The 25,090-nt window shown below is 45.6% G+C and overlaps 1 protein-coding gene across 1 annotated transcript in view; it reads left to right on the plus strand.

Moving 5' to 3' along the window:
- Positions 1–20,709, plus strand: part of LOC120027110 (uncharacterized protein KIAA1522 homolog) — a 24,562-nt gene extending 3,853 nt beyond the window's left edge. Inside the window, exons 5-9 of the mRNA XM_038971949.1 lie at positions 9,041–9,142; positions 9,578–9,741; positions 9,980–10,159; positions 16,354–20,192; positions 20,606–20,709. Coding sequence (XP_038827877.1) covers positions 9,041–9,142; positions 9,578–9,741; positions 9,980–10,159; positions 16,354–20,192; positions 20,606–20,609 — 4,289 coding nt within the window. The 3' untranslated portion in view covers positions 20,610–20,709. The remainder of the gene's footprint in view (positions 1–9,040; positions 9,143–9,577; positions 9,742–9,979; positions 10,160–16,353; positions 20,193–20,605) is intronic.
- The last annotated feature ends 4,381 nt before the right edge of the window (positions 20,710–25,090 follow it).

A 25,090-nucleotide genomic window follows, 5' to 3' on the forward strand; every position in this document is an offset into this window, starting at 1 on the left:
CTCTACTGGGTCTCTACTGGGTCTCTACTGGGTCTTTACTGCCTTTACTAGGTCTCTACTGGGTCTCTACTAGGTCTCTACTGGGTCTCTACTAGGTCTCTACTGGGTCTCTACTGGGTCTCTACTGGGTCTTTACTGTCTCTACTAGGTCTTTACTGCCTTTACTAGGTCTCTACTGGGTCTCTACTAGGTCTCTACTGGGTCTCTACTAGGTCTCTACTGGGTCTCTACTGGGTCTCTACTGGGTCTTTACTGTCTCTACTGGGTCTCTACTGGGTCTTTACTGTCTCTAATTGGTCTCTACTGGGTCTCTACTAGGTCTCTACTGGGTCTCTACTGTCTCTAATTGGTCTCTACTGGGTCTCTACTAGGTCTCTACTGGGTCTCTACTGTCTCTACTGGGTCTCTACTGTCTCTACTGGGTCTCTACTAGGTCTCTACTGTCTCTACTGGGTCTCTACTGGGTCTCTACTGGGTCTTTACTGGGTCTCTACTGGGTCTCTACTGGGTCTCTACTGGGTCTCTACTGGGTATACTGGGTCTCTACTGGGTCTCTACTGGGTCTCTACTAGGTCTCTACTGGGTCTTTACTGTCTCTGCTGGGTCTCTACTGGGTCTCTACTGTCTCTACTAGGTCTCTATTGGGTCTCTACTGGGTCTCTACTGTCTCTACTGGGTCTCTACTAGGTCTCTACTGGGTCTCTACTGGGTCTCTACTGGGTCTCTACTGGGTCTCTACTGGGTCTCTCCTAGGTCTCTACTGGGTCTCTACTGGGTCTCTACTGGGTCTCTACTGGGTCTCTACTAGGTCTCTACTGGGTCTCTACTGGGTCTCTACTGGGTCTCTACTAGGTCTCTACAAGGTCTCTACTGGGTCTCTACTGGGTCTCTACTGTGTCTCTACTAGGTCTCTACTAGGTCTCTACTAGGTCTCTACTGTCTCTACTGGGTCTCTACTGGGTCTCTACTGGGTCTCTCCTAGGTCTCTACTGGGTCTCTACTGGGTCTCTACTGGGTCTCTACTAGGACTCTACTGGGTCTCTACTAGGTCTCTACTGGGTCTCTACTAGGTCTCTACTAGGTCTCTACTGGGTTTCTACTGGGTCTCTACTGGGTCTCTACTAGGTCTCTACTGGGTCTCTACTAGGGTCTCTACTGGGTCCCTACTGGGTCTCTACTGGGTCTCTACTAAGTCTCTACAAGGTCTCTACTGGGTCTCTACTGGGTCTCTACTGTGTCTCTACTAGGTCTCTACTAGGTCTCTACTAGGTCTCTACTGTCTCTACTGGGTCTCTACCCGGTCTCTACTGTCTCTACTGGGTCTCTACTGGGTCTCTACTGGGTCTCTACTGTCTCTACTGGGTCTCTACTAGGTCTCTACTGGGTCTCTACTGTCTCTACTGGGTCTCTACTGTCTCTACTGGGTCTCTACCCGGTCTCTACTGTCTCTACTGGGTCTCTACTGGGTCTCTACTGGGTCTCTACTGTCTCTACTGGGTCTCTACTAGGTCTCTACTGGGTCTCTACTGTCTCTACTGGGTCTCTACTGTCTCTACCGGGCCTCTACTAGGTCTCTACTGTCTCTACTGGGTCTCTACTGGGTCTTTACTGTCTGTACTGGGTCTCTACTGGGTCTCTACTGTCTCTACTGGGTCTCTACTGGGTCTCTACTAGGTCTCTACTAGGTCTCTACTGGGTCTCTACTGGGTCTTTACTGTCTCTATTGGGTCTCTACTGGGTCTCTACTGGGTCTCTACTAGGTCTCTACTGGGTCTCTACTAGGTCTCTACTGGGTCTCTACTAGGACTCTACTGGGACTCTACTGGGTCTCTACTGGGTCTCTACTAGGTCTCTACTAGGTCTCTACTGGGTCTCTACTGGGTCTCTACTAGGTCTCTACTAGGTCTCTACTGGGTCTCTACTGGGTCTCTACTGTCTTTACTGTCTCTACTGGGCCTCTACTGTCTCTAATGGGTCTGTACTGGGTCTCTACTGGGTCTCTACTGTCTCTACTGGGTCTCTACTGGGTCTCTACTGGGCCTCTACTAGGCCTCTACTAGGTCTCTACTGTCTCTACTGGGTCTCTACTGTCTCTACTGGGTCTCTACTGGGCCTCTACTGGGTCTCTACTGGGTCTCTACTGTCTCTACTGGGTCTCTACTGGGTCTCTACTGGGCCTCTACTAGGCCTATACTAGGTCTCTACTGGGTCTCTACTGGGTCTCTACTGGGTCTCTACTGTCTCTACTAGGTCTCTACTGGGTCTCTACTGGGTATACGGGGTCTCTACTGGGTCTCTACTGGGTCTCTACTAGGTCTCTACTGTCTCTACTGTCTCCACTGGGTCTCTACTGGGTCTCTACTGGGCCCTTACTGGGTCTCTACTAGGTCTCTACTGTCTCTACTGGGTCTCTACTGGGTCTTTACCTTCTCTACTGGGTCTCTACTGGGTCTCTACTGGGTCTCTACTGTCTCTACTAGGTCTCTACTGGGTCTCTACTGTCTCTACTAGGTTTCTACTGGGTCTCTACTGTCTCTACTGGGTCTCTACTGGGTCTCTACTGGGTCTCTACTAGGTCAACTAGGTCTCTACTGGGTCTCTACTAGGTCTCTACTGTCTCTACTGTCTCTACTGGGTCAACTAGGTCTCTACTGGGTCTCTACTAGGTCTCTACTAGGTCTCTACTGGGTCTCTACTGGGTCTCTACTAGGTCTCTACTGGGTCTCTACTGGGTCTCTACTGGGTCTCTACTGGGTCTCTACTAGGGTCTCTACTGGGTCCCTACTGGGTCTCTACTGGGTCTCTACTGGGTCTCTACTAGGTCTCTACAAGGTCTCTACTGGGTCTCTACTGGGTCTCTACTGTGTCTCTACTAGGTCTCTACTAGGTCTCTACTAGGTCTCTACTGTCTCTACTGGGTCTCTACTGGGTCTCTACTGGGTCTCTCCTAGGTCTCTACTGGGTCTCTACTGGGTCTCTACTGGGTCTCTACTAGGACTCTACTGGGTCTCTACTAGGTCTCTACTGGGTCTCTACTAGGTCTCTACTAGGTCTCTACTGGGTTTCTACTGGGTCTCTACTGGGTCTCTACTAGGTCTCTACTGGGTCTCTACTAGGGTCTCTACTGGGTCCCTACTGGGTCCCTACTGGGTCTCTACTGGGTCTCTACTAGGTCTCTACAAGGTCTCTACTGGGTCTCTACTGGGTCTCTACTGTGTCTCTACTAGGTCTCTACTAGGTCTCTACTAGGTCTCTACTGTCTCTACTGGGTCTCTACCCGGTCTCTACTGTCTCTACTGGGTCTCTACTGGGTCTCTACTGGGTCTCTACTGTCTCTACTGGGTCTCTACTAGGTCTCTACTGGGTCTCTACTGTCTCTACTGGGTCTCTACTGTCTCTACTGGGTCTCTACCCGGTCTCTACTGTCTCTACTGGGTCTCTACTGGGTCTCTACTGGGTCTCTACTGTCTCTACTGGGTCTCTACTAGGTCTCTACTGGGTCTCTACTGTCTCTACTGGGTCTCTACTGTCTCTACCGGGCCTCTACTAGGTCTCTACTGTCTCTACTGGGTCTCTACTGGGTCTTTACTGTCTGTACTGGGTCTCTACTGGGTCTCTACTGTCTCTACTGGGTCTCTACTGGGTCTCTACTAGGTCTCTACTAGGTCTCTACTGGGTCTCTACTGGGTCTTTACTGTCTCTATTGGGTCTCTACTGGGTCTCTACTGGGTCTCTACTGGGTCTCTACTAGGTCTCTACTGGGTCTCTACTAGGTCTCTACTGGGTCTCTACTAGGACTCTACTGGGACTCTACTGGGTCTCTACTGGGTCTCTACTAGGTCTCTACTAGGTCTCTACTGGGTCTCTACTGGGTCTCTACTAGGTCTCTACTAGGTCTCTACTGGGTCTCTACTGGGTCTCTACTGTCTTTACTGTCTCTACTGGGCCTCTACTGTCTCTAATGGGTCTCTACTGGGTCTCTACTGGGTCTCTACTGTCTCTACTGGGTCTCTACTGGGTCTCTACTGGGCCTCTACTAGGCCTCTACTAGGTCTCTACTGTCTCTACTGGGTCTCTACTGTCTCTACTGGGTCTCTACTGGGCCTCTACTGGGCCTCTACTGGGTCTCTACTGGGTCTCTACTGGGTCTCTACTGGGTCTCTACTGGGCCTCTACTAGGCCTATACTAGGTCTCTACTGGGTCTCTACTGGGTCTCTACTGGGTCTCTACTGTCTCTACTAGGTCTCTACTGGGTCTCTACTGGGTATACGGGGTCTCTACTGGGTCTCTACTGGGTCTCTACTGGGTCTCTACTAGGTCTCTACTGTCTCTACTGTCTCCACTGGGTCTCTACTGGGTCTCTACTGGGCCCTTACTGGGTCTCTACTAGGTCTCTACTGGGTCTCTACTGGGTCTCTACTGGGCCTCTACTGGGCCTCTACTGGGTCTCTACTGGGTCTCTACTGGGTCTCTACTGGGTCTCTACTGGGCCTCTACTAGGCCTATACTAGGTCTCTACTGGGTCTCTACTGTCTCTACTGGGTCTCTACTGGGTCTCTACTGGGTCTCTACTAGGTCAACTAGGTCTCTACTGGGTCTCTACTAGGTCTCTACTGTCTCTACTGTCTCTACTGGGTCAACTAGGTCTCTACTGGGTCTCTACTAGGTCTCTACTGGGTCTCTACTAGGTCTCTACTGTCTCTACTAGGTCTCTACTGTCTCTACTGTCTCTACCGGGTCTCTACTGTCTCTACTGGGTCTCTACTGGGTCTCTACACACACCGTAGTAGTTTGTAACAGATAAGCATGCCATTCTCTGCTCTGAATCCCATAACACTCACTGATTCCCTCTCTCTGAATCTCATTGTAATTCAATCAGACAGACCCTCTGATTTCCAAAACCCGAAACCATTCCAACACGTTTCTGTCCTCTTTGAAATCATGAATATTTCTCCTAAACAACATTCCAATAGTTCACTATTGACTCTGAATGTGATTCTTAATACTATATGTAACGACAGGCGCTCATCTCTCTTTTCAAATCTCCTTTCATAATACCTTCCTAAAATGGTACTGGGGGGGACGAGCTGGGGGAGAGGAGTTGGTCCAACTCAAGGCGTCATAACAAAAATGACCCACCCCCCTCTCCTCAACGTAAAAAAATATTTCCACAGGAACATCCTCTTGTACAGTAAAATACATATGGAACACCATCCCCCCCTCATAGAGTGAACTCAAAACACGGTTTACGACCAGAAATACCAATAACTGTAGCGAATGTGTTTGTGAAACATGAATATCGACTTTGCCACTTCAGCGTGCTTTGGTGGTACAGTCGATGCCTTGTAGGGCTACGGGTCAGAAGGTTTTTGGGGTTCACCGATCATCACAGACTAGCTCACTCTCCTTGTCTGTTTCATTACACTACTACTACTACTACACTACTATATTACGATCAGAGCCGGCTGCCGACAATGTACAGCTAGGAGGAAATCAGATTTTCAACATATTGATGCCATATTTATAATTATATAAAAGATATGCGATGATTTTTCCACCGACAGGTTCCTGTGCCAATGCACCACACAACCAATAAACAAATCATACCGACTTCAGGCACTTCAATATCATGGTTTGCATTTTCAACACAACAATAAATAGACGGTCTCTACTAGGTCTCTACTGGGTCTCTACTAGGTCTCTACTGGGTCTCTACTGGGTCTTTACTGTCTCTACTGGGTCTCTACTGTCTCTACTAGGTCTCTACTGTCTCTACTGGGTCTCTACTGGGTCTCTACTAGGTCTCTACTGGGTCTCTACTGGGTCTCTACTAGGTCTCTACTGGGTCTCTACTAGGTCTCTACTGGGTCTCTACTAGGTCTCTACTGGGTCTCTACTGGGTCTCTACTGGGTCTCTACTAGGTCTCTACTGGGTCTCTACTGTGTCTCTACTGTCTCTACTAGGTCTCTACTGGGTCTCTACTGGGTCTCTACTGGGTCTCTACTAGGTCTCTACTGGGTCTCTACTAGGTCTCTACTGGGTCTCTACTAGGTCTCTACTGGGTCTCTACTAGGTCTCTACTGGGTCTCTACTGGGTCTCTACTGGGTCTCTACTAGGTCTCTACTGGGTCTCTACTAGGTCTCTACTGGGTCTCTACTAGGTCTCTACTGGGTCTCTACTGGGTCTCTACTGGGTCTCTACTAGGTCTCTACTGGGTCTCTACTGTGTCTCTACTGTCTCTACTAGGTCTCTACTGGGTCTCTACTGGGTCTCTACTGGGTCTCTACTAGGTCTCTACTGGGTCTCTACTAGGTCTCTACTGGGTCTCTACTAGGTCTCTACTGGGTCTCTACTAGGTCTCTACTGGGTCTCTACTGGGTCTCTACTAGGTCTCTACTGGGTCTCTACTGGGTCTCTACTGGGTCTCTACTGGGTCTCTACTAGGTCTCTACTGGGTCTCTACTAGGTCTCTACTGGGTCTCTACTAGGTCTCACAGAACATACATCCTTCCCTACCGTGTATGTTTACCCAGTATCGAAGGCTTGGCTTGACAATATCCAAATATCATACAACTTTTTAGTGTTTTGTAACAGATGTCTCTTTCTGTTCATCAATTGGCTACTGCTCAGTTTGGATTGGTTCAGTTTGTTTGTTCCTACATATACGTATACAATTACATAGATACAGACACATAACAGAGATACAAACACATAACAGAGATACAGACACATAACAGAGATACAGACACATAACAGAGATACAGACACATAACAGAGATACAGACACATAACAGAGATACAGACACATAACAGAGATACAGACACATAACAGAGATACAGACACATTACATAGATACAGAGACATTACATAGATACAGACACATAACAGAGATACAGACACATTACATAGATACAGACACATAATAGAGATACAGACACATAACAGAGATACAGACACATTATATAGATACAGACACATAACAGAGATACAGACACATTACATAGATACAGACACATTACAGAGATTGACACATTATATAGATACAGAGACATTACATAGATACAGATACATTACATATATACAGACACATAACAGAGATACAGACACATAACAGAGATACAGACACATTATATAGATACAGACACATTATATAGATACAGACACATTATATAGATACAGACACATTATATAGATACAGACACATGCGAGATACAGACACATTATATAGATACAGACACATTACATAGATACAGACACGTTATATAGATACAGAGACATTATATAGATACAGACACATTATATAGATACAGACACGTTATATAGATACAGAGACATTATATAGATACAGACACATTATATAGATACAGACACGTACGAGATACAGACACATTACATAGATACAGAGATATTACATAGATAGAGATGCTCAACCTCCAGATGAGTATAAGGGGGAGTTTATGAGGAACAATTCATACAAGCTTGTTTGGCTGGTAGCTTATTCTTCAAATGGCCGGGGCTGCTGGTTGAACCATGATGTGCAGGCATAATCAAAAGTGACACTGGACTAGCGCACTAGCTAGGTTTCTGTCATATTGGCGGTAGATTTTCATGCAAAAACTACAAAATCTTCATAAAAACAATATGCCATTTCAGAGTTCCCTTTTGGAAAATTTGGAGCCGGACAATATGACAGGGAATATTTTTATTTACCGGCCATTTGAGAAATTTACCGGACATTCATATGCATTCAGATCAAACCTGGAGAAGCCAGCAGCATAAATAAACGAGGGATATTGGCCGAATGAGCCACATTTTACATGTTCTTAAAAACAGCCAATGACAAAAACACTATTCCTCATGTTTCGATGTGTAGCTTATGCAAAACTTTATCGCTTTTTTGGGGGGGAGGGGTTTAGGCTTCTTTCCTAAAACAATAATTGTTTACCTCACAGTTCAGTGGTCAAGAGATTTGAGCACTAAATGTATCAGGGCATTGCATGCATAGGCCTGTAGGCTTAGGTGTCCACTGTATGATATTAACATTTCAATATATATATATATATATATATATATATATATATATATATATATATATATGTATACTGTATATATATATATAGGAAGAGGCTTAGGCCTAACCCCAGATAGCATATCACCAGCATATCTCGTCGACATCAACATGCATTTCTTTATGTATTTTTTAAGTGGGCTCCTGAGTGGCGCAGCAGTCTAAGGCACTGTATTTCAGTGCAAGATAGGTCACTACATTCCTTGGTTCAAATCCAGGCTATATCACATTCGGTTGTGATTGGGAATCCCACAGGGCAGCGCACAATTGGCCCAGCATCGTCTGGATTTGGTCGGGGTAGGCCGTCATTGTAAATAAGAATTTGTCCTTAACTGACTTGCCTAGTTAAATAAAGGTTACATTATTTTCATGTCATATGGCTACTGCGTCTGCTATATAGATAAAGACGTACAGTAGGAGGCTAATTTGTTAATTTTCGATCTGAATATTTTGTATAAAGATAAGCATTATATTGTTAGATTATAAGAGTAACTCTGGTAAGGCTGAAACAGTCTTCCTCACCTCAAGTTCAACCGTCGGAGTCAGTTGGAGCTCCGGGACGTACTTCCTTCATATCATAGGTCTGCAGTAGCTGAAGCGTAACAATAATCACACCATATCAAACCTTCACAAACATTTCAAAACTTTATTAGGGTGATATCAAAAGTAAGTCAAGCCGTTGTTTATAGGGAAAATATGAGCAGAAGAGCAAATGTAAACAAGGGAGAAAAAACACTACCATCCCCTGTGCCCAATAAATAAAAACACACATCTCTCCCAAAGAAAAAAAAAATGTTAAAAAAGTTTGCAAACCCTCCCCTATTTTGGACCCCCCCGACCCCCCCCCCCCCCCCCCCCCCCCCAGTAAATTTAATTATATACCCTAAAATGCATTTAAAACCCCCAACACATCCATCCCTTATCTCATCCTTTTCCCTCCTCTAAAACATCTCCTCTTATCCTTTCAGGCTCCACATTCAAGCCTCTGAACCCAGTGAAGAGACTGGACAAGAGGAAGAGCAGGAGGACTACGATCATGGGCATACCCCAGCAGGTCCAGAGAGAGCTGGGTACATATGTAGTCCTTGGATGACAGCTAGCTTTACTCTGAGCTTCACGTTACAAAAAAGTCACCCAGACCAATAAAAGGTCCAGGGTTTTGTAAATAAAGTTATCATAAGAATTATGTTGAATGAATACTCTTAGGCACATTGACAAAAAGTCAAATCAATGGTACTTTCTTCTGTCATGTTTAAATTAGGGGATAGTAGGTGGTGATAAGATGTGTTCCTTCTCTATTCCCCTTCTCTATTCCCTTTCTATATTCCCCTTCTCTATTCCTCTTCTTTATTCCCCTTCTCTATTCCCCTTCTATATTCCCCTTCTATATTCCCCTTCTATATTCCCCTTCTATATCCCCCTTCTCTATTCCCCTTCTCTATTCCCCTTCTATATTCCCCTTCTCTATTCCCCTTCTCTATTCCCCTTCTCTATTCCCCTTCTAGCCCTTCACAGTGACTCTGCGTACCAAGTTCCTTCCCAGCTCTCTAACGGCTCTGTCGGACAGGGTAGTGACGGCCAACTAGGTGTGGTCGTCATCCCCACCGTCGACGGAGAGACCCCTCTAGCCAACTACGAAGGGGCAAGGGTACACCTCTCAGACCTGGAGGTGAGGCTTTCATATGAGCCTGTATCAAAAATCAGCCTTGTAACTTGGACAAGTACATTTGTTTTGTGCTACTGGTTACAGTGTCATACTTTTTCTTACCAACAGCTACTTGCATGATAGAATTATAGTTACATTGTATCTCATAACATCGGATTATGATTAGTAAAATGTTTTTTTTTTTATTGCCTCGTGCAAATATATTTATACTATAATTACAACTGAACTCATCCTAAAATAGGCATCCAGAGAGGAGCAGCTGTTGAGACACCACCTCCAGTCTGTATATAGGGACGACCAGGGCTTCAGCCACCACAGGGGACTGGACTCTCGTCTCTCCTCCACCCAAAGGCCCAAGTCTCTGGCCGTGCCGGGCACGTCCTGCTCCGCTGGATTCCCCAGCTTCCTCCAGGAGCCACAGGTGAGTCCAGTTCAGAACAGTGTTTGTCGCAGTGTTTAAACCTGCTGGGGTCATCGACACTGAGTGTATAAACATTAGGAACACCTGCTCTTTCCATGACATAGACTGACCAGGTGAATCCAGGTGAAATCTATGATCCTTTATTGATGTCACTTGTTAAATCCACTTCAATCAGTGTAGATGAAGGGGAGGAGACGGGTTAAAGAAGGATTTTTAAGCCTTGAGACAATTGAAACATGGATTGTGTATGTGTGCCATTCAGAGGGCGAATGGGCAAGACAAAATATTTAAGTGCCTTTGAACGGTGTATGGTAGTAGGCAATAATGCGCACCGGTTTGTGTCAAGAACTGCAATGGTTTTTCACACTCAACAGTTTCCAGTGTGTATCAAGAATGGTCCACCACCCGAAGGACATCCAGCCAACTTGACACAACTGCATTGGAGTCAACATGGGCCAGCATCCCTGTGGAACGCTTTCGACACCTTGTAGAGTCCATTCACCGACGAATTGAGGCTGTTCTGAGGGCAAAAGGGGCAGGTGCAACTCGATATTACAAAAGTGTCCTTGGTGTTTTGTACACTCAGTGTCAACGAAAAACTATGCACACATTACTGTAAGTCGCTTTGGATAAAAGTGTCTGTTAAATGGCATCCCTGGAATGACATGATCATCTGATGCGGATGTTAAACCAAGCTCATCTGATGCGGATGTTAAACCAAGCTCATGTGATGCGGATGTTAAACCAAGATCATCTGATGCAGATGTTAAACCAAGATCATCTGATGCAGACGTTAAACCAAGATCATCTGATGCAGACGTTAAACCAAGATCATCTGATGCAGATGTTAAACCAAGATCATCTGATGCGGATGTTAAACCAAGCTCATCTGATGCAGATGTTAAACCAAGCTCATCTGATGCGGATGTTAAACCAAGCTCATCTGATGCGGATGTTAAACCAAGCTCATCTGATGCGGATGTTAAACCAAGCTCATCTGATGCGGATGTTAAACCAAGCTCATCTGATGCGGATGTTAAACCAAGATCATCTGATGCGGATGTTAAACCAAGCTCATCTGATGCAGATGTTAAACCAAGCTCATCTGATGTGGATGTTAAACCAAGCTCATCTGATGCGGATGTTAAACCAAGCTCATCTGATGCGGATGTTAAACCAAGATCATCTGATGCGGATGTTAAACCAAGCTCATCTGATGCGGATGTTAAACCAAGCTCATCTGATGCGGATGTTAAACCAAGCTCATCTGATGCGGATGTTAAACCAAGCTCATCTGATGCGGATGTTAAACCAAGCTCATCTGATGCGGATGTTAAACCAAGCTCATCTGATGCGGATGTTAAACCAAGATCATCTGATGCGGATGTTAAACCAAGCTCATCTGATGCGGATGTTAAACCAAGCTCATCTGATGCGGATGTTAAACCAAGCTCATCTGATGCGGATGTTAAACCAAGCTCATCTGATGCAGATGTTAAACCAAGATCATCTGATGCGGATGTTAAACCAAGATCATCTGATGCGGATGTTAAACCAAGCTCATCTGATGCGGATGTTAAACCAAGATCATCTGATGCGGATGTTAAACCAAGATCATCTGATGCTGATGTTAAACCAAGATCATCTGATACGGATGTTAAACCAAGCTCATCTGATGCGGATGTTAAACCAAGCTCATCTGATGCAGATGTTAAACCAAGTTCATCTGATGCAGATGTTAAACCAAGATCATCTGATGCAGATGTTAAACCAAGATCATCTGATGCAGATGTTAAACCAAGCTCATCTGATGCGGATGTTAAACCAAGCTCATCTGATGCGGATGTTAAACCAAGCTCATCTGATGCAGATGTTAAACCAAGATCATCTGATGCGGATGTTAAACCAAGCTCATCTGATGCGGATGTTAAACCAAGCTCATCTGATGCGGATGTTAAACCAAGCTCATCTGATACGGATGTTAAACCAAGATCATCTGATGCAGATGTTAAACCAAGCTCATCTGATGCGGATGTTAAACCAAGATCATCTGATGCGGATGTTAAACCAAGCTCATCTGATGCGGATGTTAAACCAAGATCATCTGATGCGGATGTTAAACCAAGATCATCTGATGCGGATGTTAAACCAAGATCATCTGATGCAGATGTTAAACCAAGCTCATCTGATGCAGATGTTAAACCAAGCTCATCTGATGCGGATGTTAAACCAAGCTCATCTGATGCGGATGTTAAACCAAGCTCATCTGATGCGGATGTTAAACCAAGCTCATCTGATGCAGATGTTAAACCAATCTCATCTGATGCAGATGTTAAACCAATCTCATCTGATGCAGATGTTAAACCAAGCTCATCTGATGCGGATGTTAAACCAAGATCATCTGATGCGGATGTTAAACCAAGATCATCTGATGCTGATGTTAAACCAAGCTCATCTGATACGGATGTTAAACCAAGCTCATCTGATGCGGATGTTAAACCAAGCTCATCTGATGCAGATGTTAAACCAAGCTCATCTGATGTGGATGTTAAACCAAGCTCATCTGATGCGGATGTTAAACCAAGCTCATCTGATGCGGATGTTAAACCAAGCTCATCTGATGCGGATGTTAAACCAAGCTCATCTGATGCAGATGTTAAACCAAGCTCATCTGATGCAGATGTTAAACCAAGCTCATCTGATGCGGATGTTAAACCAAGCTCATCTGATGCGGATGTTAAACCAAGCTCATCTGATGCGGATGTTAAACCAAGCTCATCTGATGCGGATGTTAAACCAAGCTCATCTGATGCAGATGTTAAACCAAGCTCATCTGATGCGGATGTTAAACCAAGATCATCTGATGCGGATGTTAAACCAAGATCATCTGATGCTGATGTTAAACCAAGCTCATCTGATACGGATGTTAAACCAAGCTCATCTGATGCAGATGTTAAACCAAGCTCATCTGATGCAGATGTTAAACCAAGCTCATCTGATGCGGATGTTAAACCAAGATCATCTGATGCAGATGTTAAACCAAGCTCATCTGATGCAGATGTTAAACCAAGCTCATCTGATGCAGATGTTAAACCAAGCTCATCTGATGCGGATGTTAAACCAAGCTCATCTGATGCGGATGTTAAACCAAGATCATCTGATGCGGATGTTAAACCAAGATCATCTGATGCTGATGTTAAACCAAGCTCATCTGATACGGATGTTAAACCAAGCTCATCTGATGCGGATGTTAAACCAAGCTCATCTGATGCGGATGTTAAACCAAGCTCATCTGATGCGGATGTTAAACCAAGCTCATCTGATGCGGATGTTAAACCAAGCTCATCTGATGCGGATGTTAAACCAAGATCATCTGATGCGGATGTTAAACCAAGCTCATCTGATGCGGATGTTAAACCAAGATCATCTGATGCGGATGTTAAACAAAGCTCATCTGATACGGATGTTAAACCAAGCTCATCTGATGCGGATGTTAAACCAAGCTCATCTGATGCGGATGTTAAACCAAGCTCATCTGATTCGGATGTTAAACCAAGCTCATCTGATGCGGATGTTAAACCAAGCTCATCTGATGCGGATGTTAAACCAAGCTCATCTGATGCGGATGTTAAACCAAGCTCATCTGATGCGGATGTTAAACCAAGCTCATCTGATGCGGATGTTAAACCAAGCTCATCTGATGCGGATGTTAAACCAAGCTCATCTGATGCGGATGTTAAACCAAGCTCATCTGATGCGGATGTTAAACCAAGCTCATCTGATGCGGATGTTAAACCAAGCTCATCTGATGCGGATGTTAAACCAAGCTCATCTGATGCGGATGTTAAACCAAGCTCATCTGATGCGGATGTTAAACCAAGCTCATCTGATGCGGATGTTAAACCAAGCTCATCTGATGCGGATGTTAAACCAAGCTCATCTGATGCGGATGTTAAACCAAGCTCATCTGATGCGGATGTTAAACCAAGCTCATCTGATGCGGATGTTAAACCAAGCTCATCTGATGCGGATGTTAAACCAAGCTCATCTGATGCGGATGTTAAACCAAGCTCATCTGATGCGGATGTTAAACCAAGCTCATCTGATGCGGATGTTAAACCAAGCTCATCTGATGCGGATGTTAAACCAAGATCATCTGATGCAGATGTTAAACCAAGCTATCTGAACCACTGGACTTAGAACTAAGATCAAATGACTCATTGTGAATGGTTGACATGTTTTTTATTTCACCTTTATTTAACCAGGTAGGCCAGTTGAGAACAAGTTCTCCTTTACAACTGCGACCTGGTCAAGATAAAGACAAAGCAGTGCGACAAAAAGCAACACAGAGTTACACATAAACAAACTACAATAGAAAAATCTATATAGTGTGTGCAAATGTAGTAAGGAGGTAAGGCAATAAATAGGCCATAGTAGCGAAGTAATTAATATTTAGAAAATGAACACTGGAGTGATAGATGTGTAGATGATGATGTGCAAGTATAAATACTGGTGTGCAAAAGAGCAAAAAAGTTAATAAAAACAATATGGGGATGAGGTAGGTAGTTGGTTGGATGGGCTATTTACAGATGGGCTGTGTACAGCTGCAGCGATCGGTAAGTTGCTTAGATAGCTGATGCTTAAAGTTAGTGAGTTAAAGTTATGCTTAAAGTAAGTCTCCAACTTCAGCGATTTTTGCAATTTGTTCCAGTCATTGGCAGCAGAGAAGTGGAAGGAAAGGCGGCCAAAGTAGGTATTGGCTTTGGGGATAACCAGTGAGACATACCTGCTGGAGCGCGTGCTACGGGTGGGTGTTGTTATGGTGACCAGTGAGCTGAGATAAGGCGGAGCTTTACCTAGCAAAGACTTATCAATGACCTGGAGCCAGTGGGTCTGGCGACGAATATGTAGCGAGGGCCAGCCGACGAGAGCATACAGGTCGCAGTGGTGGGTGGTATATGGGGCTTTGGTGACAAAACGGATGGCACTGTGATAGACTGCATCCAGTTTGGTGAGTAGAGTGTTGGAGGTTATTTTGTAAATGACATCGCCGAAGTCAAGGATCGGTAGGATAGTCAGTTTTACAAGGGTATGTTTGGCAGCGTGAGTGAAGGATGCTTTGTTGCGAAATAGGAAGCCGATTCTAGATTTTACTTTGGATTGGAGATGCTTAATGTGAGTCTGGAAGGAGAGTTTACAGTCTAGCCAGACACCTAGGTATTTGTAGTTGTCCACATATTCTAAGTCAGAACAATCCAGAGTAGTGATGCTGGTCGGGCGGGTGGGTGCGGGCAGCGATCGGTTGAAGAGGTTGCATTTAGTTTTACTAGCATTTAAGAGCAATTGGAGGCCACGGAAGGAGTCTTGTATGGCATTGAAGTTCGTTTGGAGGTTTGTTAACAGTGTCCAAAGAAGGGCCAGATGTATACAGAATGGTGTCGTCTGCATAGAGGTGGATCAAGGAATCACCCGCAGCAAGAGCGACATCATTGATATATAGAGAGAAAGGAGTCGGCCCGAGAACTGAACCCTGTGGTACTCCCATAGAGACTGCCAGGAGGTCCAGACAACAGGCCCTCCGATTTGACACACTGAACTCTGAGAAGTAGTTGGTGAACCAGGCGAGGCAGTCATTTGAGAAACCAAGGCTGTTGTCTGCTGATAAGAATACAGTGATTGACAGAGTCGAAAGCCTTGGCCAGGTCGATGAAGAGGGCTGCACAGTACTCTCTTTTATCGATGGCGGTTATGATATCGTTTAGTACCTTGAGCGTGGTTGAGGTGCACCAGTGACCAGCTCGGAAACCGGATTGCACAGCGGAGAAGGTACAGTGGGATTCGAAATGATCAGTGATCTGTTTGTTAACTTGGCTTTCGAAGACTTTAGAAAGGCAGGGCAGGATGGATCAGTTTGGGTCTCGAGTGTCACCCCCTTTGAAGAGGGGGAGGAACGCAGCAGCTTTCCAATCTTTAGGAATCTCGGACGATATGAAAGAGAGGTTGAACAGACTAGTAATAGGGGTTGCAACAACGGCGGCGGAAAATTTTAGAAAGAGAATGGAATGCTGAGGCTGCAAAATGGCCTCCAGCTCCACAGTTGGCCAAACTACAGTATATCTACATAGTATGACAGCTCTGCAGTTCTCTACATTGTATGACTCCTAATGTTGACCCTTGTATTTGCCTCCACCCAGGGTCCGGTGATGTCCATCTCTCCCCAAGCCACTTACATGTCTAAGATTATCCCCAACGCCTACCTGCCGGTCTCCGTAGACATCATACAGATTGACCGCAGCACCAGCCGTACCCGTGGAAACAGCGGTAACGGAACGGTCCGTACCGCCAGCAAGAGCTGCCTGGCGTCCGGGTTGTCGGCCAGCCCTGCGTCGTCGAGGAGGTCGGGCGGTGAAGGTTGCTATGAAGGCGGAGACAGCGTTTCACATGGTGACAGTAGTTCCCGTGACAATGGCTCTAAGGAGACTTTGAGATCCAGCTGGAGCCACTCGCAGTCTTCCGAGACGATCAAGTCCAACTCCTCCGCCATCTCCTCCACGAAGGGGAGCTTCGGACCTGCTAACCCACAGACGGTGACCCTCGTTGGGCAGGAGAGACAGCCGCAGCAGCCTGGTGCTGGCTCAGCTAGCTGGGTCAGCAGCACCAGTAGGGGTACTGGTACTGCGACCGCTCAGGAGGGTCTATCTGGATCTGGGGAGATGAGCGATGTTGGAGGAGACTCTCACAGATTCTCTCGCTGTCTGTCGATCGTGAAGACCAAGCTGCCCCCGGCTCCCCCCAGGAGAACCAACTCACTGCACCATGAGAAGATGATAAAGAGGCGACTGGTGGAGATTAAAGACCTCAGTGACTCTGTGGGTAGGAAGTTGGAGGCTGCTGAGGACACAAGCTTGGTTACGATTGAGATCTCTAAAGAGCTCTACAAAGAAATCACAAAGAGCTCTGTCCCTGTATCCAACTCATCTGGGTTTAACTCTTTAGATGATACAAGATCTTCCACAGCCTCTAGTCCTCTGAGTCCCACACAGGCCTCCCAAGGAGGTAGTGGGAAATCAGAGGGGCCAGTGTCCAGCAGCTCTTCCCCCCAGAAGGCCCCCTCAGAGGAGGGTACATTTGAAAGGACCATGTCCCCCTCCAGTGGGTACTCCAGCCAGAGTGGTACGCCGACACTTTCCCCCAAGGGGATCCTCCCTTCCGTCTCCCCAGGTAAACAGATGAAGTATCCCGTCAAACCGGAACGATCTGGTTCAAGAGCTTCCTTCTCTGCAGCCTCGGTCTCCTCTTCCCTCACCTCCCTGTCTTCAGTCACCTCAGAACTCGTCAATCAAGAGGCCTCGAAAAACAGCTTCAGCCCTCTTCAGCCGGCCACCCTACCCCCGGCTGTTATGAGAATAGAAAATCCAGAAACGGTGACCCCGGTACGTTTCTCTTCATCCATGGCGATCAGTGAGCTGCTTAACATTCCGCCACCCCCGAACATCAAAGCCCCTTCCCCGCCACCCCCGGAGACCTGGGCCCACAACAGACACACCTTCGAACTGCTGTGTGGGCCTTGCCCCAATGTCAACAGGCTAGCACAGCTCCAGAAGCAACAGGAACTAAAAGAGCAAGCTGCCATGATTGAGCAAAAGCAGGAACCTCAAACTAAAGCTAGCAAGGAGTCTGAAGGCTCGGACAAAAAGCAGGCTACGGTAGAAGAAGTTACTTTGACAAAATCAGAAAGCAAATACATTGTTCACCAAGACAAGACTGAGCCTATGTTAGAGCAGGCACCTGAGGTATCCGAGAGCACAGAAAGTCAAACGAAAGAACAAGGAAGCCCGGCGGTGATTGCAGAGAAAGTAAAAGCAAGTGTAGAGATCCAGGATCAGAAGCAGGAGCAGAGAAGTAGTAGCAGTAGTAGTGTTGCACAGGTCAAGGATCAAGAAGAGAGGCTAGAGACACAAGTTAGTTTAACGATGATTCCAAAGAAGGAACCCCCTCCTGTCATGAAGAAAAGTACTCCTAGAAAAGAAGCTAAAGTTCAATTAACAGCAGATATTCAACAAAAGTCGCCATTTGATGAGGTCACAGTGAAGGTAGAGTCACCCAGCGAGAGTGAGAAGTGTTCTCCACAGGCTGAGGTAGTCGCTAAGCAAGTTGAGGTAGTTGCTAAGGAAGTTGAGGTTGAGGTAGCAGCTAAGGAGGTCAAAGGTCAGAGTGCTACTGAAAACACTAAAAAGGAAAGTCCCACCAAATCTACACAGACCCTTGCCGTGGAGCCTCCCAAAGTGAACCGGGACTCTCCTCCAGCCTCCCCTCCCCCTGCCCACCACCCTCCTCCACCTCCTTCTAAGACACCGCCCTCCTCTGTGGCCACTCCCCCACCTGAGGTAGAGGAGGAGTGTGAGGAAGAGATTCCCATAGTACAGTCCTGCTGGCCCCCTCCACCCCCACCAGAGGAGCCAGCAGATTCAGTCTTTGATGAGCCAGATGAGATGGACTTTCCACCTCCTCCCCCTCCCTTCATGACGGAGAGCTTGCCAGACGTGGTGGAGACATGTAACGCAGTCGCAGATGTCCAGGAGGCGTCCATTGTAGCTCTGGATGGGGAGGAGGTTAAGGAAACCGTGAATGGTTTCACTGTAGCAACTGTGAATGGGGAAACTGCAGATCTTTCACCCATTCCGGCTCAAATGGAGCCAAAAGAGGATAAACCTGAAAAGGTGATTCTGAACTCCAATGCAATCCCAACTGATGAAACCAGCTTTGAGGAATCTGAATCAGCTGAGCTACAATTAATTCCTTCAGATGATTCAGCTGTCGTTTCTCCAGTTCAGCCCAATGAAAAAGAGGCAGAGGTCGAGCAATCTGCCCAGAAACCAATCACAATGCAAGAAGCCACCCCTCAACCAACAGAAACTTCTCCTGAGTCACAGGAAGTCCCGCCCTTACCAGAGGATGTCCCTCCCCCACCCCAGGAAGCTCCTCCTCCTCCTCCACCAATGACAACAGCCTTGGTGCCCCCATCAAGTATTCCTCCTCCACCTCCTATCAATGTCCCCCTCCCTCCCCCTGTACAATTTGAGGATCAGATGCCCTCTGTGCTCCCTAACAGTGCCCCACTTCCACCCCCTCTCCCAACTGAGAACCAACCCACTATGATCTTCAGGAGACAGTCTAGCTTGGCAAACAGAGAGACCAGGAGCAAAGAGCTTCTGTCTAGGCACAAGAGTGTCCCTATTCCCAAAGAAGATGCCAACATTCCACTGGTCACACCCTCTCTGCTTCAAATGGTACGTCTCAGATCGGTCAACGTTGGCGAAGACTACGTTAAAGCGCTTTCTGACGACAACAATTCCAACAGTGGGAAACCACCTGCTCAGGATCAGAGTTCAACCCAAATCCAAACCCAAGGATCTCAGAACATAACACCCCAAAAACCAATTCGGAAATCCCTGTCACTAAAATCCACAACTCCGTCACTGAAGTCATCACCAGTGACGCTCATCGCTCCCTCGATGAGTTTGCAGGAAGCTATCCGAATGAAGACAGCGGCCATGTCGTCCAGAGATAATCTTCCAGCAGGCTTTAGAATGCCATCCTCCACCTCATTTCCCAGTCGCAGTGCGGGTGAATCAGGAATGTTATCCCCATTGTCACCAGAAGGGGGCGAGATGCTAAAGACCCCCACCGCCACCGCTAGCTTCATCTTCTCCAGGAGCTCAAAGAAGGTCGTCATAGAAACGCCTGCCTCCTCCTCCCCCGAGGTACAGGCGAGCCTAAAGCAGAGCCTAGCCGCGGAACTCAAGCGCGTTTCCGAACAATCTAAGGCTTCCACAGTCGCTAACGGCAACGTTGGAAGAACTGGGATTCCGAGGAGAATTCCGCCACCTGTGGCTAAGAAACCAGCTCACACCTTGGAGAAGCCTGTGTGTTCTACACTGAGGAGCACTCCATCTCCAAGGGGAACAGAAGCTAACGGAGAGACAGAAACAGCGCAACCTGCGGGCCAGCAAGCACTGACAGAGGACAGCAAGTAAGAACACCAGCACTACACCTAGAATAGGATTGTTGCTGCATGTTAATAACTACACCTCCTTGAAAAGACAAGGGGTAAAGTAAATGTAATTTGTTTATTTCCAATGTTGATTGATGTTGTAATGCAGGTAGTGCATCAAATTGATCTTGCAGTGATTATGTTTCATTGAATGCTTAGAAATTATTTAAAGACAAACACCACGCTCTCTCACACACACGCACGCACGCACGCACGCACACACACACACACACACACACACACACACACACACACACACACACACACACACACACACACACACACACAACATATCATAGGGCTCTGGTCACAGGTAGTGCACTATATAGGGAATAAGGTGCCTATTGGGACGCATTGACTTCTAAGTTCAACTTATTTCTACTGTTTTCCAGGTGAAATGGAGACGTCTAACATTGTGGAAGCACCATTGCGCTTTTGAAAAAGACTGGATTCTTGTGGAATGGGACTAAGACGGGGCGAACAAAGCAAGGACTGCAAGAACCTGAGAGACATGGGGGGGGGGGGGGGGAGAGAGAGAGAGAGGATAATGAGAGTAGAGAGAGAATCAAAACAGTATCCACTTAAGAAGTCAACTCAGAGTTAAAATGTCTTCAAAGGCCTTTATATTTTTGCAAAAAGATGGCATTGGTCCCCATTTCTTTCAAATTAAAGCTTTTATTTTGGGAGTATTTTTCTAAAACATAGAGCTCAAGTTAGGGCTCTATTCAATCCGTATCGTGGAAGTTGAGCGTGATTGAAATTTAAAGACAATGTTCCAGCGTTAGAGGAGACTGCCTTCACCGTAACCGCTTTATGGCGGCTCAGTCGGAAAATACCTTCAAAAACGTTTCAGAGACACAGATAGAATAGAGCCCTCAGTCTGCTCTAGGAAAGTGCAAACAGTGCCCCCTCAGGACAAAGGGTGTACTGCGGCTGGATTTTGTAAATACAGCACAAAAGGCTGTGTTTGTAGTAGAGGTCATCCAGAGGTTAGAAAAGGTAGCAGTCACTGCAGTTGAGAAAGAAAAACAAGACGACAATTTAAAAAATATATTCTTCATAAAGATGCCCTTTTGGAGTCAAACAATCACTGAATTATCTTATTTCCTAATGGAATGACAGATTATGTAATTCCCAAGAATTTATCTTTTGATCTCGTCGATTAATCAATCAATTAATTTGTGGTGTTAATCAATCAATTAACACCACATTTTACTGCACCTATCCGGTGTGTGTCAATCAATGTGTTCTTTTTGCTTTTTGACCAATGAAACCATAAAGTATTTAGGCTTAGGTAGGGTAGCGCTTGAGAAAAAGGGACGCTGCATATTTAAAAATACAAATTATATATTAGACCTATTGTCAAATTTATTTAAAAAATTAAAAAAATTAAAAAATCACTTTGTAAGATAATGAAGCTTTTAAAGTTTAGGCAAGAAAACCTTTTATCCTTCTGAAAACTAACGTTCCACGAAATAAGCTGCTTCCCAATTCTAGATCTCTAGGCCTGCATCCCAAATGGCATATGTATTCCCCACACAGTAGTAGTATTGTGGCAGCAGATAGCCTAGCGATTAGAGCGTTTGGCCAGTAACTGAAAGGTTGCTGGTTTGAATACCCGAGCCGACAAGGTGAATAATTGTTTTTTTTTGCACCAGGGGTACTCTACTACTATGGCTGACCGTGTAAAACACCACATTTTACTGCACCTACCCGGTGTGTGTCAATAAAATTATTATTTTTTGAACGTTTAAATGTTTTAACCAGAGAATATAGTGTATTTTGGGACACAACCCAAGCAGATAGGCACAATATGGCTATTCCTTAGTGTTACTTACACTAAACACCATTCCCATGCATTCAAAAGACAATATTGATGGCTTTTCTGTTACTTAATAACCATTTCATGTTTTATTAATATGTCTTTAAGTTGCTTTAAAACAACGTTCTTTATTAGTCCGGCGTCAGCATTATTAACATCGTCTGTCATTTCACGACCAAATATTAAACCTTTGGTTTGATTTCAACTGATTCATCAAAATGTCTTGTTTCTGTGGATGGCCTTACAGAGTCAGTTTTACTTCATAAAATCCACAGGCCTCTGGATCGTAACTACAGAAACAGGGAGTGCAAATGGTAAACTATTCCCTACATGGTGAACAACTTTTGGGACGTGCCTTGTGAACAGTAGTGCACTAAAGTATTCACTCCCCTTCCCTTTTTCAACATTTTGTTATGTCACATTCTAACATGTATTAAAAAATAAATAAATGTCCTCATTCCACACACAAAACCCCATAATGACAAAGTAAAAACAGTAAAAAAAAAAAAAAGTGTTGCTAATTTATTAAAAAAACAAAAAACTTATTTACATAATTATTCAGACCATTTGATAGGAGACTCGAAATTGAGCTCAGGTGCATCCTGTTTCCATTCTACAACTTGATTGGAGTCCACCTGTGGTAAAGTCAGTTGATTGGACATGATCTGGACAGGCACACACCTGTCTATATAAGGTCCCATAGTTGACAGTGCATGTCAGAGCAAAAGCCAAGCAATGAGGTCGAAGGAATTGTCCGTAGAGCTCCGAAACAGGATTGTGCCGAGGCACCGATCTGGGGAAGGGTACCAAAAAATATTCTGCAGCATTGAAGGTCCCCAAGAACACAGTGGCCTCCATCATTCTTAAATGGAAGAAGTGGAAACACCAAGATTCTTTCTAGAGCTGGCCGCTTGGCCAAACTGAGCAATCGGGGGAGAAGGTAGAGCGTTGGACTAGTAACCGGAAGGTTGCAAGATCGAATCCCAGAGCTGACAAGGTACAAATCTGTCGTTCAAGGCAGTTAACCCACTGTTCCTAGGCCGTCTTTGAAAATAAGGATTTGTTCTTAACTGAATTAAGTTAGTTAAATAAAGGTACAAAAAAAGGGCCTTGGTCAGGGAGGTGAACTAGAACATGATGGTCACTCTGACAGAGCTCCAGAGTTCCTCTGTGGAGATGGGAGAATCTTCCAGAAGGACAGCCATCTCTACAGCACTCCACCAATCAGGCCTTTATGGTAGAGTGGCCAGACAGAAGCCACTCCTCAGTAAAAGGCACATGACAACCTGCTTTGAGTTTTCCAAAAGGCACCTAAAGGACTCAGACCATGAGAAACAAAATTCTCTGTTCTGATGAAACCAAGATTGAACTCTTTGGCCTGAAAGCTTCACATCTGGAGCAAACCTGGCACCATCCATACGGTGAAGCATGATGGTGGCAGCATCATGCTCTGGGGATGTTTTTCAGCGGCAGGGACTGAGAGACTAGTCAGGATTGAAGGAAAGATGAACGGAGCAGAGTACAGAGAGATCCTTGATGAAAACCTGCTCAGGACCTCAGACTGGGGCAAAGATTCACCTTCCAACAGGACAACAACCCTAAGCACACAGCCAAGACAATGCAGGAGTGGCTTCGGGACAAGTCTCTGAATGTCTTTGAGTGGCCCAGCCAGAGCCCGGACTTGAACCTGATCGAACATCTCTGGAGAGACCTGAAAATAGCTGTGCAGCGACGCTACCCATCCAACCTGACAGAGCTTGAGAGGATCTACAGAGAAGAATGGGAGAAACTCCCCAAATACAGGTGTGCCAAGAAGAGTCAAGGCTGTAATCGCTGTCACAGACGCATCAACTAAGTACTGAAGAATGGGTCTGAATACATATGTAAAAATGATAATTTGCAAAAAAGTCTAAAAAACTGTTTTTGCTTTGTCATTATGGGGTATTGTATGTAGAATGATGAGGGGGGGGGGGGGGAACAATTGAATCCATTTTAGAATAAAACTAACATAACAAAATGTGGAAAAAGTGAAGGGGTCTGAATACTTTCTGAATGCACTGTATATAGTGAGCCATATGGCACTCGATACTATAGCCTTCATCTCTAGTAGTACTACTGAACTGAGGAGAGACGATGGTGAATATAGTGAGCTATATGGGACTCAGTACTACTAGAGACGAAGGCTACAGTATCACTGGACTGAGGAGAGACGATGGTGAATATAGTGAGCTATATGGGACTCAGTACTACTAGAGACGAAGGCTACAGTATCACTGGACTGAGGAGAGACGATGGTGAATATAGTGAGCTATATGGGACTCAGTACTACTAGAGACGAAGGCTACAGTATCACTGGACTGAGGAGAGACGATGGTGAATATAGTGAGCTATATGAGACTCAGTACTACTAGAGACGAAGGCTACAGTATCACTGGACTGAGGAGAGACGATGGTGAATATAGTGAGCTATATGGGACTCAGTACTACTAGAGACGAAGGCTACAGTATCACTGGACTGAGGAGAGACGATGGTGAATATAGTGAGCTATATGGGACTCAGTACTACTAGAGACGAAGGCTACAGTATCACTGGACTGAGGAGAGACGATGGTGAATATAGTGAGCTATATGAGACTCAGTACTACTAGAGACGAAGGCTACAGTATCACTGGACTGAGGAGAGACGATGGTGTATATAGTGAGCTATATGGGACTCAGTACTACTAGAGACGAAGGCTACAGTATCACTGGACTGAGGAGAGACGATGGTGAATATAGTGAGCTATATGGGACTCAGTACTACTAGAGACGAAGGCTACAGTATCACTGGACTGAGGAGAGACGATGGTGAATATAGTGAGCTATATGGGACTCAGTACTACTAGAGACGAAGGCTACAGTATCACTGGACTGAGGAGAGACGATGGTGAATATAGTGAGCTATATGAGACTCAGTACTACTAGAGACGAAGGCTACAGTATCACTGGACTGAGGAGAGACGATGGTGTATATAGTGAGCTATATGGGACTCAGTACTACTAGAGACGAAGGCTA

The sequence above is a fragment of the Salvelinus namaycush genome, chromosome 32, assembly GCF_016432855.1.
Source record: "Salvelinus namaycush isolate Seneca chromosome 32, SaNama_1.0, whole genome shotgun sequence".
NCBI classification, from domain to species: domain Eukaryota; kingdom Metazoa; phylum Chordata; class Actinopteri; order Salmoniformes; family Salmonidae; genus Salvelinus; species Salvelinus namaycush.